Raw genomic sequence first — 15418 nt, 5'->3', positions numbered from 1 at the left:
GCTAAGATGGCTGCAATGCGGGTATCTACTTAACAAGATACCCTCTAATTCCTTCGCTGAGGCCTCGATATAACATGGACTAGGTGCCGAATCTCAGCAGACGTAATCTAGGGTCTAAGGAAGAGAACGTGAAATGCACCCCAGTAGCATTTTCACGATGTAGGTGTAGACTGACTTAACCACAAGCCATGGTACTCATGTATGTGGTATCAGATAAGGCAAGCGTATGTTCTACTGTATCCTTTTAGTGTGCTAGCCCTCCGCACCTTAGTCCCGCTGCGCGTCTCCGACTTGATAAACAAGTAACCTTGTCCTACTTGTAGTTTGTATGCAGGCCGGAGAGCATAAGACGTGTAACCGTTGATTATCGGACCCGCCAGTATGGATCGTCGGATACAGGGCAACGTGGAAGGGCGTCGTACTAAAACGAATGCAGAAGCCCCGTATCATACGTACCAAATCCAGACTGAAGGCTAAAGCTGTTCGGCCGAGAGACTTGGTACCTACATAAGGGCTGCAACGAGCAGACCCATGCATTCCGTGCTGATGTGGAGGGCCACATCCTTGTGTAGATCCAGCATCAACACTCGCCTTATCCAGGCACAATAGTGCCCGGCTGCAAGGGCGTGCAGAGTAGGCAGAGCGCATACTTCCCGTTGGCTCTAAGGCTATCTAGCAGTGAGGCAAAGTGCTAGAAGAGCTGTTCAGAAACTTGGCAAATGAGACTAGAAACAGTCAGCAGCAAATCGACATGCCATGATAACCGCTACACCGAAAAATAGCTAATGAAACGTCAGTGATTGCTAACGAGAATGACCAATGACTTCCGCATAATCGCGAGGGCTGCAGGGTTGTGTGGCGGTGCACAGGTAACCATCCTGCCTTGCAAGAAAAAAAATGAAGCTGAGCAACAGGTATTGATATGGTGGTTGGGCTGCGCGTTGCTATCCTGATTATTATAGTCGTTAAAGGAATGAATCCAGTGGTCATGCACTATTATCGAACCATACTATCGAAGCCCGAAGGGTACCAGCTCTCGGAAACTAGGTGGCAATATGAAATACATTAAGGAGGCCCAGTTGCGGATTAGAGCATGTCGCTTCCGCAGTCCCGTCGGAGCTCTACGTCAGGCAACTATTGAAACTCGACAACCCGTGTAGGCATCGTTTGTGCAGAGGCGTGACTTTTGGATGCATCCTTGGAGAAATGGCAGGTAACAGGCGTAGTAGTCCCGTCTGAAGCAGAGGTCTTAGAAGGGAAACCTGCCCGCATATTCCAACGCGTTGTATAAGTACGATAAACGGATAGTGACACGGCATTAAGGAGTAGTTCCCGTTGCCACCCGTCGTCCGGCTATTATCCCGCCACCCATCTATTCCATCGTCCTTTAGATTCGTCTGTTAAACTGGTGAACGATAAGTCGAATCTGTGCCTAGATGAGGTGATGGGAATAGCGAGGAATCATCCGGGCCATGTGTGCTTGCATCAGACGACAAGTGATTAATCTAAATATAGAAGTAAGTCGTCAATTGGATAAGTAACGAGATGATATATTACTAAAGGTTGTGAGAGCCGCCCGTACGCGATGGTGATATCAAGATGCACCTGACTTGGAGGTTGCATTTAATAAGGAACATTAACGAGGAACGAATTCCGATGTTAAGAGCTAAGCGTCCCCCACTCTAACATTGAAAACCGTGGTAAGGTTCGGCCACAGATAACCCCGGATTCCGTCTGCCCTGCACGTGGGCGCCAGCACATGCATGGCCGGATTTACCGAGGGGTCTTCCCAGGCTATGTTAGGTTAGGTACCTAGGTACTTAAGTAAGGTACAGACCTTAGGTAATGTTTACCTAGGTAGGTACTAGTCATGGCTTAATATGTGGGTCCGGGGAACAGCCTACCTCGGCATCTTACAACCTCCTTCGCCGTTCCATTCTTATAAGCGTCCGGGGTTCGTCTCGGTCTTTATTATTTATTATAAACATTCAATCAAGATTCTTTAATTCTATGCATTATTGTTAGTTCATCACACCTTCTTTTAGACTCTGCCGTAACAGTAGTACAATTACATTGTGGCTCCCAGGATAAATTACAGTAATTAACACAAGGCGGCCAGTCATAACGCCAAGATGCCTTTCGACACCGAGCTGACGCGCCGCCTGGGCATCAAGATTCCTGTCGTACAAGGTGGCATGCAGCATGTTGGATATGCTGAGTTGGCCGCTGCTGTTTCGAACGCGGGTGGCTTGGGTCTCCTCACAGCTCTCACCCAGCCGACACCCGAGGATCTAAGAAACGAAATTCGGCGGTGTAGAAAGATGACCAAAAACCCCTTTGGCGTCAATATCACACTGCTGCCTGCTCTTGTACCCCCAAACTATGCCGCCTACGCCCAAGTCGTCATCGACGAGGGCGTCAAGGTAGTCGAGACTGCTGGTAACAGCCCTGGTCCTGTTATTTCCCAGCTGAAGAAGGCTGGCATCATTATCCTCCACAAATGCACCACCATCAGGCACGCACAGAGCGCTATCAAGCTCGGTGTTGATTTCCTTTCCATAGATGGATTCGAATGCGCAGGGTAAGTCCACCAATAAGCCCTGTTATCAGGGAATCTACTCGCTTTGATCGTTTGCATAGCTAAAACGCGCGTTGTGATGGGCAGACACGTGGGCGAGTCAGACATCACCAACTTTATCTTGCTCTCCAAGGCGCGTCAGACACTCAAGGTGCCATTCATCGCCTCGGGGGGGTTCGCCGATGGCCAAGGTCTAGCAGCCGCCCTATGTCTTGGTGCCGAAGGTATCAACATGGGCACTCGCTTCATGTGCACTGTCGAGGCGCCCATCCACCAGAAGATCAAAGAGCAGATCGTCGAGGCCCAGGAAACTGACACGGCCTTGGTGATGCGCCGCTGGACCAATACTACCCGCCTGTATCGCAACAAGGTCACCGACCAAGTCATCAAGATCGAAAAGGAGAGTAAGACGGGCGAATTTGCCGAAATCGCTCCCTATGTGAGTGGCAAACGAGGCCGGGAAGTCTTCACAACTGGAGACCCTGAATTTGGCGTAAGTCACACAATACTTCCCCTTCTCCTCGTAATAAGATTATAATAAGATTACTAAGTTGGTTAATAGGTCTGGACTGCTGGGCAGGTCATCGGTCTTATCCATGATATACCGACATGTGCTGCTTTACTGACTAGAATCGAAAAGGAGGCAGAAGAAACTCTTACCTCGAAGCTTGCATTGGCTAAACCCCAAAGCAAGTTGTGAAAGGGTTATATATGTAACGTGTTATCATTGCAATTGCTGTTAAAATGTCCTATTACAATATCTTCCATTATAGGCGAAATAGCATTATTTACTATTAGCGTTATGAGAATTTAGCTTTCATTGATGCTTCATTGAATAGTGATATTAATATTATGAGGTCTCATGATAGGAATCCAAAATCAGCACCCAACCTTCATAGTCCCTTGTTTATATTACTACGAGATACCCCTTAGCATATCCTAAACTACAACCCCTTTTCCCCAACATCTCCCTAAAGAACGTAGCTAAGGCCAAAACTGAAACATGCATGGTATTGACATGACATTAGAACATTTCCATTAGGTATCACTCCTTATTTCCGGACAGGGTGTTGCTCTAGTAACCTACCTGTCATGTCATATCATCACAGATCTCCACATGGTTCTCACGAACCGAGCCGGCAGTCTTCGCCTCCACTTCTGCCGAATGGCACCACAAGCACAGAGCTGTATAACATAAAAGTAGAGCAATGCTTCACAGAGCGCAGACCCTATAGAATCGACCCTTACGCGCCCGTACATGAGGTTACTATGCACAACACATCTCGAGTCCTCAACGGCACGAGAGTGGAGTCACGTTCCCGAGGACCCAGTTTCAAGCAAGTCATCGGGCTCCCTATCCGCTCACCTGCAGCATACTGCGTGGAAGAAGGCGGCAGAAGAAGCCCCCGTTATTAGAACCACGGATCGTACGTCCGGTACCAAGCAAGATCGATAGCCGAATCCCCCCCTCTGCCAGGTCGAAAGCTGGAGCGGGCCTAGGCCGGTGTAAATAAGCGATATACCTACGTGCCCAACGATATCTTGCTGCGGGCAAGACACGCTTCGATCTGTGCTAAGAATGGTCATATAATATTCTAGCTCCCGATGGTGTATACCGTTCGTAAGCGTCGTCCACGTACACGATTAAGTGCTGACCACCCTTTTTCATCACCCTGGAATACCCGCTACTCGTGTCATCAGGTGCGCGTGTTCCCCCGCAGGAGCTGAGGCGACATCATAATAGCCCTATACGTTTGGAATATGTGAGATCCACTTGCCACTTAATTTAAGTAATATCGATGATTATTCGTTTTGCCTACTCCTTTGCAGTCACTGTAATCATTCCGGTATAGTAGTGAACTCTACATACACAAGTGAGCGAGACTAATTCTTGCTAAGCTAGTCTCTTAGAGGGATATATTCATCTGTAGAGACATTCGTAGTTAATAGCAGACCGAATCATCATCACTGCAAATTCTCTCTCTCTTTTTTTGTATAAAAAAAAGGCATACTAAATCCATCATATTTTCTTTTTGCTTCAAAGCTTTTCGTGATAATCTTTCTAGTTAGTAAGGTAACTTAAAGAATAACTGCAACTCATCCTATCTATCCATATCCGTAGATGATAAACCTAGCGTAAATAGGTAGGTACCTAGTCAGCTATTCCCGGACACCATTCGACAGATATACGCTTTGCCACCGCCAAATCTTACATGCATACCTGCCGGATGAACTATCCCGTCTTACATAGAGCTTATGTCAATAACTAGAAGGCTGCGGGGAAAAAAATTAAGACTGTTGTCGCAAGAATATGAGTTCTCCAGAATGGCTAATACATACACCATCATACATTCCGTGTCGGTTAGAAAAGGAACAAGGAAAAGAGACAGTTCTTTGAACAGAAGGGGTATATATAGAATGAGTACGTCTTTACTGGGCATAGAAAGGGGTCATTCTGCGAAAATTCCGGAACACATATTCGGCCCATGAGAAGATATTATGAAATCCCTTACAATTTCCCATCACTTTATTAAACTTGAAGAGATAGCAGTTAATATTTTGCTTCGGAGGAAGTGGCCTTTATTGAGCATGTCTAGGTCTATCTCTGCCGCCTCATGCCCATGCAATGAGTTCTAAACAATTCATCATGAATGGACGGCATTACCCACAAGCCCCGTAGGGTCTTACATCAAATAAAGCCTTCCCTCCCCCCTGTTCGTCTTGAGGCGACTATATCAATCCATAGCTATCATCCTTAGGCTTCATCACTCTGGTATCTCGCCTTCTAAGCGGACTCATCCGTGATGAGCTTAGTGATTTTGCCGATAGCAATAGTTTGACCCTGAGTAAATTAGTTAACATTTGGAAATGAGCAATAGGCGAAAGAATAACGTACCTGGTCTCTCAAGGTGAAGCGACCCATCTGCGGGTAATCTTCAAATCTTTCGACACAAACCGAACCGGCGCCACCTGTAACTTGCATCCTAGCAATTATGCTGTCACCCTTCTTCGCATGCGTCGGCGGTACCTTGCTCTTCCTGCCTGTCCCCTTCTGCAGTTTATGTAATAATGCGGCAAATGTTACTTCTTCGACTGCGGAGTGAACGTGTAGGACACAGTTAAAGCCGGCACTAAGAATATTCTTAAGTTCGAGAATTCTGATCTGGGCCTCAAAAGCCGACACGTTATGAACGAGACGTTTCGGCGAGCAAAGCACGAAACCGGCTGAGATGTCGTCTTCTTCAATACCTCGAAGACGTATTCGCACCTGGTCACCACATTGAGCGACCTGTATCTCATCTTCTGTCTCGCCATAGAGAGCTGCAATTTCGACCTTCTCTTTATTCGGCATCATGACCAAGCCCATACCCTTCTTGCAAACACCGGCTTCAATCTTGCCTTCGATCATGGTTCCCATATCCCTATACTTCCCGCTAATAGCCATCATGAACGGCGCATTGGTCTTTCGTTCGAGGGCCTGCATGTTATCGAGATATTCCAGTAGGGAAGGTCCATCGTACCAGGGGCAAACCCCCGACGGAATGCGGTCTTTGATGCCCATCGTTTGTTGGGCGGCAATAGGCATGAAGAAGACGTCAGTTTTTAGATTGTATCCACTACCCTTAAGGAACTGTGCTAGCTTTGTAGTACATTCCTTGTATCTCTCTTCGGACCAGTTGACGGTAGGGTCGTCCATCTTGTTGATAACGACGACAAGTTTGTTGACACCTTGGGTCTTGGCAAGCATGGCATGCTCGCGGGTCTGTCCACCCTTCTCAAAGCCGGTTTCATACTCTCCCTTACGCGCACTGATAACGAGGATGCCGATATCTGCTTGGGAAGCACCTCCAATCATGCTCGGGACATAGGTCTTGTGGCCAGGGGCATCCAGAATACTATATCGCCGCTTCTCGGTTTCGAAGAACCCTCTACCAACTTCGACTGTCTTTCCCTTCGACCGTTCTTCCTTGGTCAAATCAAGAGCCCAAGATAGGTACCACGTTTCTCGGCCCAAGTCTTTCGCTTCACGTTTGTATTTATCCATTGTACGTTCATCGACCATACCAGTTACGTACAGAATAGAACCACCGAGGGTTGACTTGCCAGCATCGACGTGACCAATAAAGATGATGTTGACATGTTCCTTTCCGTAGATTTCCTTAAGGGTCTCTTCATCGACGTCAGCGACCTGTTCGTTGGCGACGGCATCGGCGTCGCGGGCTGCTTTGCTTCCCCTGGAGGGGCTTGAGCGTCCGGATGAGGGTGTTGGTGATGTCTTGCCACTTGAACTCTTAGTTGACTTGGTAGCCTCGCCAGTCTTCTCAATAGCTTTAGTTGCTGTTACTTTAGAACCGGCGTCGGCAGAGGCTTCCTTGTCGGCTTTGTCGGACTTGGGCTCATCTTTTGGCGGCGCGGGAACACCGATCGATAGGACCTTGGCGGTCTTAGGCTTCGAAGGGTCTCCACCTATGCTCAATACTTTAGTTCCTCCCTCTTGCTTAGCAACCGGTTTGGGCGCATCAGAAGAAGAGGCAACAGGGGCAGGCGTAGCAGCAGCAGCAGATGCGCCCTGGTCGCCTCGCTTAACAATGGTAGGCACGGCTTGGGATTGTTGGGCTTGTTGCTTAGACTTCTGTTGGGATTGGGGCTGCTGATATTGAGCATATTGCTGTTGCTGCTGCTGCTGCTGCTGCTGTTGTTGTTGTTGTTGCTGTTGTTGCCCTTGTTAATGTTAGTAAATAACAATTTCTTCTGAGGTCTAAATAATACCGTATCCCTGGTTATATCCACCTTGTCCGTAGACATTACCATATCCCTGACCGTATTGGCCGTAGCCACCTTGAGGTCCGCCATATTGAGGGTAGTAATTCTGGCCACCACCATAGTAACCTTGCTGGTAGTTAGGGGCATAGCCACCACCATAACCTTGACCTGGTTGGAAAGTCTGGGCAGTGGGTTGAAACGACGCGGCGCCAGGTCGGAATGATGCGGCGGCGGGGTTCTGAGGTTGATTATTGAGGTTCAGCTGCTGAGCCTGCCTTGACAAATTGTCGTCCTGGGCAGCAGGATCATCCTCCCAAGAGTTGAGATCAGCCATGGTGCCAATTACTATATAAGTTCTTATGTATTGTGTATTGTCGATGGTATTTATGGTAAAAGGTCCGAAAGCGACGATTTGTATCAAGGGAGAAAATTTGACGTCAGATGGCAGAAGTTTGAGGGTTAACAATTCGCAGTTGTGCGACCGTGAAATATCGAAATTTCTATGCAATCGTGAATATGAAAGATGGAATGATGAATGAATGGTCTAAGCTTGGGCGTTAGGAGGAGATTAATCATAATGAACAACAAGATAAAAGTCTAGTATTAACTCACGGGTAAGGCCCTGCCTAAAGTTCAATACCTGAACTTTGGTTATTTCGTTGCTTCGTTGCTTCGTTGCTTCCTTGCAGCGTTGCGGTAAAGTCGAAAAAGCGATGCAGCTTTAGCGGGGTGAGAGAGGTTTTTGCCCCGCGAATGACGGAGAAGGAAGCATGTATCAAGTACCTAATGTACCTAAGTTATGTACGTCAAGTTAGGCAACCGCGCTGTTTTCAGTAATAAACTGTGGAATTTTATTAGTTTGTGCGATAGGAATAAAATGTGGATTAGATATAGGTACGGAATACGGTCCGATATGATAAGGATATCAACATAAGTCATGTACTAAACGAATATTAAGTCTCTCGTTTATTACCTACATGGGCTAATCGAGCTTCATAGGTACGCAGCATGTTCACCTTTGAACATAATCAACTTCAACTTTACCACAACGGTTGTGAATTCATGCATATCCATTCAAGCACGGACATCTACCTTTTAAGGCGTTACTTACCGATTGCCCTTCATGGGGCAATCTAACAGTTTTTCTTTTTCATGCATGCATATTATTTCGCGGGTGTGGTTGGAGCAAGACACTGGAGAAAAGACGATAATAACAAACTACCGCCTGATCCTGAGTTATTGATGATACTCTGCCATGGATGCATTCTTAGCCAAGTTATCCTACCACGCCACCAACTATGCTATCAGGTCTTGCTTCGCTCTGACTTCTACCTATGTCATCCAACAAGGTTCAAGACTCCTTAAAGTATGAATTATTTACCGTTTATTTGTTTATTTGTTTATTTATTTATTTATTTATTTATTTATTTATTTATTTATTTATTTATTTATTTATTTATTTATTTATTTATTTATTTATTTATTTATTTATTTATTACTTCAACCTCTTATTTTCAACCTCACTACGCATTGTACTTTATGCCTTATTATGTTAGGTACCCAAGCTAATTTGGGTAATGTTGTCTAGACCGTTGACGACGATCCTCTACGGGCCGAGTTGAGCCATCTACAACGACGGTTGGCTCGCAAGATCGAGGTAAGTCATGTCTAGCCGACTTAGCTGAATGTAGGCTCCTCACCGATACACCCTTGTCGCGTGTTTAATCTCATCAACCGTTGCTGACCTCTCTAACAGCTTATTTCCCCTATACTCGAGTCTATTGAGTTTCGTTTTGCTCGAGGAAACTCGACTTTGGAGGCCGTAGTGCAGACAGCACAAGAACTACGGGCCAATGTTGACTCACTTGGAAAACGCCTCGAAGTCGCTGCCTTAGCAGACCAATCCCACCAAGATGGAAAAGCTAAAGGCCCCGCTGCAACTGCTTCTATGCGTCGTATCGAAGTCAAGAACATCATCACAGACATTAAACAATTAATTGAAGATATTGATGATTCCATACCCCTCATCAACCTTTGGGTTTCTGCTATCGGTGGTATTCAAACCCAACACTCGGCTTTTTCCCCCTCCCGTTTATTACAGGCTAGCATGCTTGTGAATGTCGGCGATACTCAGTACATTCTCAACCCGGGCAGACCTATGCAGATCGGCCCAGACTTTATGCTGTCCATCTACATGTTATTTCGTGCCCATGCCTCTCCCGAAGACGCAGTAGAGCCGTACGGCATAGAAGAGGGTCAGCGTAAGCCGGTGTGGCAGGAAGTGATCCATAAAGCCCGAGTCCGGCTCCGTAGGATACCGCTCGAGGATAATCTCCCTGGAATGAACAACAACATAGAGCATAACACCTCTTATGTAAGTTATGCATACCAACTTCAAATTGTGGAGGACTTAGATGACGGACGTGTCCACACAGTCGAGGACGGCAGCGCCCCGCCAAATTCTTACGAGGGTGTCTCCAGCGCCGGTATACGAGAATTTATTCCGGTCCACCAGATTTCAAAAATGTTCTACGCGGACGTTGGGAGGATTTTAAACATAAATAATGAAGATGGCGCCTCGAGTAGTCCCGTATTATTGCTTAAAAGGGACGTGAAGGCTATACCTCCGAATCAAGCGCGACAAACCGATCTATTTCGGGAGGATCAACGACAGTTAATCGAAGGTCCAGATGAGAGTATCGTATCTGACTGCACTTTAGAGGGCGATTCTCAGGACGAAATAGACCGTCAACTTCGCCAAGAAATTGTGGTCACTAAGGCTGCTATACGGAGATCCACTAATTCCTGGAGGCTTCCACAGGACCTTGACCCTGCATGGATAGCTCTGGAGGTTTTTGAGATGGATGACGACGACGACGACGACGACGACGGTACGACGGAGGATGAGGATGACCATACGCCTGAAGAAGATGAAGAATACAGAACAGAAAAAGACCAACATTCAAACTCCAACATCCCCCGCCGGCTAAAAAACAGCACGCGTCCATCCGCCGATTCAAATCTAGTAACACAGCTCAACCGAATGAGCATAGCCTCCACACCCTCGCGGTCGTCCTCTAGAAACTCAGGCGGCGCACTTATCCCCGACAACGGGAAATTCGACGAAGACCTACTCGAACGATCGCCCTTCGGCGCAATCCACACCTCGCTCTCACTCCTCGAAATGATGCTCCGCCTGACAAGCTTGCAGGAGTTCGAACAGACCACACACCTTGCCATTCCAGACCATGTCCTAAAGTTCTACCTTGACGAGTCCGTCTCGCGAGCTGACGCTGACGCTCCAGTTCATCGCAGCCTTAGCAGGGAGCGGAACTGAAATCGAGATGACGCTTTAGCGCTGGCGGGGGGGTCTTGGATGTGATTAGCTTGGGATAATGCCGATAAATACCTTAGGCACACAACGAGGTTGAATCTATAAAGTTGGTCCTTCGGTTTGCAAGTAGACCGAGTAGATGGAGACTCATGTAAAATGTGTAAAGACCGGGGCTTGGCATAGCGGGCGTCAAGACAACTCACGAGAAGGCTAATCGTAGTACAAAGTTTGAATGCAAATTGACCATATAATGAAGAAACATTTTATTCTCATTTATCGTGAATTTTGTGGGAATCTCGGCGCATATATGCTCTTGTTAGATGACATAGGCGGGATGAAGAATAAGTGTATTCTCGTAGCAACTCTAATCAAAACTGAATAAAACCAGACCATCCGAACCGTCATAATTCGCACATACACTCCATCGTATGAATCCGATACTCGTTATACAATTCATCAAATACAGGCATGGCAAAGAACAGCATCCTAAACTAGCCAGCTAGCCAAGCCGTCCTCTAAACGCCGCGGGAACCTAGCGTACTCGTCACCCGGATATTGCCCTTACCACCGACGTCCGTAAACTGTGCTCTCGTTCCCGCGTGAGGCCTTTGAGCTAGAATTCTTACTTCGCATAGCCGCAAGCGACCTCGTGACGTCCTGGCGCACAACGCTATTTAACCGCTCATCGTCGTCACCGTAGTCGCCTCCTGTGCTTTCGCGGCCGACATGTTTAAACAGGTCCATCATCTCCTTGATGCCGAGCTTGAGACTCTCCTTGCGAGCGCCGCCCTCGATGGTGGCCTCAGCAAGGAGCCGCTTCTTCTGCTGGAGCTCTAGGATACGTTCTTCAACGCTGTTCTCGATCGTTAGTTTGTACACGACTACATCGACGGTCTGCGTCAGCCGGTGCACTCGATCGATAGCCTGCTCCTCGACGAATGGGTTCCAGAAAGGCTCGAGGATGATGACGCGACTGGCCGCAGTGAGGTTAAGACCCAGAGCACCGCACCGCAGAGAGCAAAGGAGGACTCTGGTTCGCGGGTCATTTCGCAAATTGTTGAGCGCCTCTTCTCGCGCGTCGTTCTTCATACTCCCATCGTATCGTGTATACTTGATACCTTCCTTGCGGAAAAAGGGCTCCACTAGGTCCAGCATACTGGTGAACTGCGAGAAGACAATAAATTTGTGCTCGTGTACTTCCTTGTGGAGTAGCGTGATAAGTTGGCGGATTTTGGCTGAGGCGAGCACATGGGGTGTCTTCTCCTTCTCTCGGCCAGAGCGGGAGTAGACGACGTCGTCTTCAGAATCTGAATCGATTTCAGACTCGGATATGCCTGTATCGTCAGCTTCGGAATCGGATTGCGATTCCGAGTCTGCATCTTCCGCTTCATCCTCTTCATCACCTTCCTCGTCCTCATCTTCACTATCTTCGAGCTTTGTTCGGCGCATCTTAGATTGAATCACTGAGATGGATTCGTCCTCTTCAGTATCTGATTCTTCCAAGGCCCGTTGTAGCTCTTCAGGCTTCGTATCATTCCCATCATCCACGATGAAGTCGCTTAGCTGGCTACCATCTTGCGTTTCCTCTTCTTCGGAATCGTCTGAGTTGATAGTCTCACCATCACCCTCGGCATTCTCGTCATCCGTGCCGCCTGCTTTTCCTAAGCGTAGTGGACCCTGTTCGTCGTCAGAGACGATCCAATCAGCCTCTTCGTCCTCCTCGTCGCTATCGATAATCGCGCGGCGATTCCTAGGTTTACGCTTCTTGACAACCTCAGTCTTAATCTTCTCAACTACCACCTTCTTAACCTTGGTCTTAGTCTTCTTTTTTTTTGTTCTCATCTTTGGTGCTTTCAACTCTCCACCATCTTCGTGATGCTTAAAGTACTCTAAGTCTTCGTAGCAAGCTTTGCATTTGTCTGTGCCGGGCTGGCGGTTGTCGCGGTCAAGCTCCCAGCCACATATATCACAGTGTTTTGTCTCGACGTCTAGTCCACCAAGAAGGTCTGCAAGGGCGTCGACGTCCACTTCATTCTTCCTTGGCTTCGTTTCCTCGGATAGGGCGTCCTTGTCCTTTTCGAGCTTGCCCTCAACTAATTTTGGGTGATCGCAAGCCTGTCTTAAACGCAGGAGGAGTACCAAAGCACTAGCATAATTGAGCTTCTTTTTCATCATTTCCTCGATACTCTTATCTGTTCGCTTTTCCAGCCTATCGTAGAACCGCCTCTCTGCTGGGGTGAACTCGGCAGCAACTGTTACGACTTTTCGCTCAGTGACCTTAAAGCTTGATGTTTCCTCCTCGCCTTCTTTAGTTGCCTTTCCACTAGCATTGAGAGCACCAGCCTTCTTTAGGATATCTTTGGTTCTTCGTTTCATGAAACACTGCAGCAGGCCGTGAAGGCGTCGCATTGCGACTTCTCCCTTGCCGCCCTTCATTGGTATTTCAAAATGGTCTTTCCATTCTCGGAGATCGTCGTAAGGTTTGATTCTGAGAAACTTGACTAAGCTTTGCAATTCATCCAAGTTGTTTTGCATTGGCGTGCCTGACAAGCACCAACGATATACGCTTCGGAGTTCGTAGCAGGCCTTTGTAGCCTTGGCGTTTCTATTTTTGATCGTGTGTGCTTCATCCAAGATGACGCGGTACCAATGTAAACCGAAACAACCTGTCTTCAGGGTATCTGTAGTGTGGCCATGCTCGGATACGAGAATCTGGTAGGTGGTGATGACTACATCGTATCGACGGAGATCTTCAAACTTCTTGGTACGTTGCGGGCCGTGATGTACAAGCACCTTCAACTTGTGGGATTCAGTCACCTTCTCCTTCAATTCTGCCTCCCACTGACGGATAAGAGCCAAAGGTGCAACGACTAGTGTTGTCTTTTCAACTCCTGGGTGCTTATCTGCTGGCTTCTTGTTGCCTAGAATGAGTGCTATGGACTGCAATGTCTTTCCTAAGCCCATATCGTCTGCAAGAAGACCACCTTTGGGCACTTTACCCTTTTTGACGGGGCCCAGTTCACGACCTTTCATCCACTCTACTCCCTCGACTTGATGTGGTAGGAGTCGAACACTGAGTCCTTCAACGTGTGACTTATCTTCACCTTCTTCTTTCGCATCCTTTCCTTCCTCGTCTTCTATTGAGCCCTCAAGTAAGGCTTTAATGTCAGCGGCGGCTTTCTTAGGGTCAACATATGTGGAGAAAACTCCGGGTTGACTGTATATCGAAACTGGTGCGCCATCCGGAACCGAGATCGGGTTACTAGCTGATCCTGCCGAGTCAGGCTGCATTGTGTTGAACATGGGGGCTGGTGGCGGCTTCTTATCCTTATAAGAAGGCTGCAATGGACCCGTGATTCGTTGAGGGCGATGGTGCTCTGGACGGTTCTTTGGTTGAATAAAGAGGTTTGCGTATTTGTCTTCCATATTTCCTGACAGGACTCGTGATTTGACGGCAGGCCTCGGGGCTGCGTTTGTAGCCGCAGAGTCGTTAACAGATGTGAAGCCTCCCGCACTCATGCTCCCAAATCCAGGTGCTTTCTGGTCGGACGGACTTAAAGTCTGGTTTTGTGTATTGCCATTTGTTTTGTTAGAACTTAATGGACGCAATGGCGCCTTAGGCGGAGCTTGCTCCTTGACCATGGTTGAATGATTCCACCAAGGAATTGCTATAGGATAAGTATCGGTAGCAATCGAATTTGCTATTCCTTCGTCGTCCGTTCTAATTTGAAAATCGTGTTTCGTGTGTCGATTTCGTGTCTTGGACGGGTTGGGTCGCGATGGTCCGATGCGGCTGGTTGCTATCCAACTCTCTGCCGATATACTATGTCCAGCCTGCTGATTTTCACGCAAAAGAGGCGTCTCAGTCGACTTAAAGTCGTTTCTAGGCCGAACTCCAAAGTTATCACCGGGCTTTCTGCCTTGGCCGTGAGTATTCGGGTTGCGAAATGGGGGGGAACAAGGGTCACGATGGGTAATAAACTGACTTCATGAAAAGTTAACTAACTCCCAGATAGTGTAGCTGTCGAACAACTGTAAGTGCTTCCCAAGAAGAAATCAGTTTAGAAAGTAATGAGTTTATTCATTGCATAAGGTACTGTATGCTTGCCAACATCGAGGGCGTTGTTTATTTTAAAGTGTCAACTTGCTGCCTTACGCTTAAAGAAATCTTGTTTACTCTGCACCACCTAATGACATTTTGCCCGGCCAACCAAAACCTTATCGGCTTATCCCCCCTCCATTGAGCCACAAATTCCAGGCAGCCGTTTCATCAGCCATACTTTGGATCCCGCCTAGCGACACAGCCACCGCTGTTAAGGTGTACCTCTATTAGGTACCTATGTACTTCCGTAACTTACCTAACTTCAAATCGTTACATTTTGTCTTAACAAGGGGTTCCCCCTGATAAAGAAACCTATATTATTCACCTAGTATATTGCTTATAACCCATTGCGAAGTATTATTTCAGTATTGGTCAACTAGTACAACTCCACAAAATCATTCGGTCATAACTGATTATACAAACCGGCTTAAGTTCATACAAGTTACTGGAATACTGAGTTGACTATTGATAAAATCTCATGATTAAAGAGAACGCCAATCACGTACGAGCATGCAGGAAACATCAGTTATAAGCATGACGCAATAGATTCGCATGCTAAACTATCTATAAATCTATATATCTACAGGCGAACGCCAAGGTCTCCTCTCATACTTCATACGCACGTAAGCATCAATATCCT

The 15418-nt window shown here is 47.3% G+C and overlaps 5 protein-coding genes across 5 annotated transcripts; 2 read left to right on the top strand and 3 right to left on the bottom strand.

Annotated features, from left to right (window-relative positions):
• Nucleotides 1-150: 150 nt before the first annotated feature.
• On the bottom strand, nucleotides 151-884 carry F4813DRAFT_195379 (uncharacterized protein). The gene has a single exon (XM_049239485.1). It carries the CDS (start codon nucleotides 646-648, stop codon nucleotides 268-270), a length of 381 nt encoding a protein of 126 aa, XP_049096731.1. The 5' UTR covers nucleotides 649-884; the 3' UTR covers nucleotides 151-267.
• Nucleotides 885-1653: 769 nt separating this feature from the next.
• On the top strand, nucleotides 1654-3539 carry F4813DRAFT_369315 (uncharacterized protein). Its single transcript, XM_049244411.1, has 3 exons — nucleotides 1654-2581; nucleotides 2666-3071; nucleotides 3141-3539. Exons 1-3 carry the CDS (start codon nucleotides 2133-2135, stop codon nucleotides 3276-3278), a joined length of 993 nt encoding a protein of 330 aa, XP_049096730.1. The 5' UTR covers nucleotides 1654-2132; the 3' UTR covers nucleotides 3279-3539.
• A 1163-nt stretch (nucleotides 3540-4702) lies between these two features.
• Nucleotides 4703-8032, bottom strand: F4813DRAFT_369313 (P-loop containing nucleoside triphosphate hydrolase protein). Its single transcript, XM_049244410.1, has 4 exons — nucleotides 7955-8032; nucleotides 7349-7886; nucleotides 5475-7300; nucleotides 4703-5420 (listed from the first exon to the last, which is right to left on the bottom strand). The coding sequence occupies exons 2-4, from the start codon at nucleotides 7674-7676 to the stop codon at nucleotides 5364-5366; spliced, it is 2211 nt and encodes a 736-aa protein (XP_049096729.1). The 5' UTR covers nucleotides 7677-7886; nucleotides 7955-8032; the 3' UTR covers nucleotides 4703-5363.
• A 337-nt stretch (nucleotides 8033-8369) lies between these two features.
• Nucleotides 8370-10935, top strand: F4813DRAFT_369309 (Ran-binding-domain-containing protein). Its single transcript, XM_049244409.1, has 3 exons — nucleotides 8370-8708; nucleotides 8931-8999; nucleotides 9099-10935. The coding sequence occupies exons 1-3, from the start codon at nucleotides 8598-8600 to the stop codon at nucleotides 10677-10679; spliced, it is 1761 nt and encodes a 586-aa protein (XP_049096728.1). The 5' UTR covers nucleotides 8370-8597; the 3' UTR covers nucleotides 10680-10935.
• Nucleotides 10925-14853, bottom strand: F4813DRAFT_369304 (SNF2 family N-terminal domain-containing protein). The gene is made up of 2 exons (XM_049244408.1): nucleotides 14663-14853; nucleotides 10925-14592 (listed from the first exon to the last, which is right to left on the bottom strand). Exons 1-2 carry the CDS (start codon nucleotides 14665-14667, stop codon nucleotides 11238-11240), a joined length of 3360 nt encoding a protein of 1119 aa, XP_049096727.1. The 5' UTR covers nucleotides 14668-14853; the 3' UTR covers nucleotides 10925-11237.
• Nucleotides 14854-15418: the final 565 nt, after the last annotated feature.

The sequence above is a fragment of the Daldinia decipiens genome (genome assembly GCF_022478715.1).
Source record: "Daldinia decipiens strain CBS 113046 unplaced genomic scaffold F4813scaffold_34, whole genome shotgun sequence".
Classification (NCBI taxonomy): Eukaryota; Fungi; Ascomycota; class Sordariomycetes; order Xylariales; family Hypoxylaceae; genus Daldinia; species Daldinia decipiens.
Note: the sequence above shows the minus strand (reverse complement) of the source record. Positions and strands in the feature narration are given on the sequence as shown.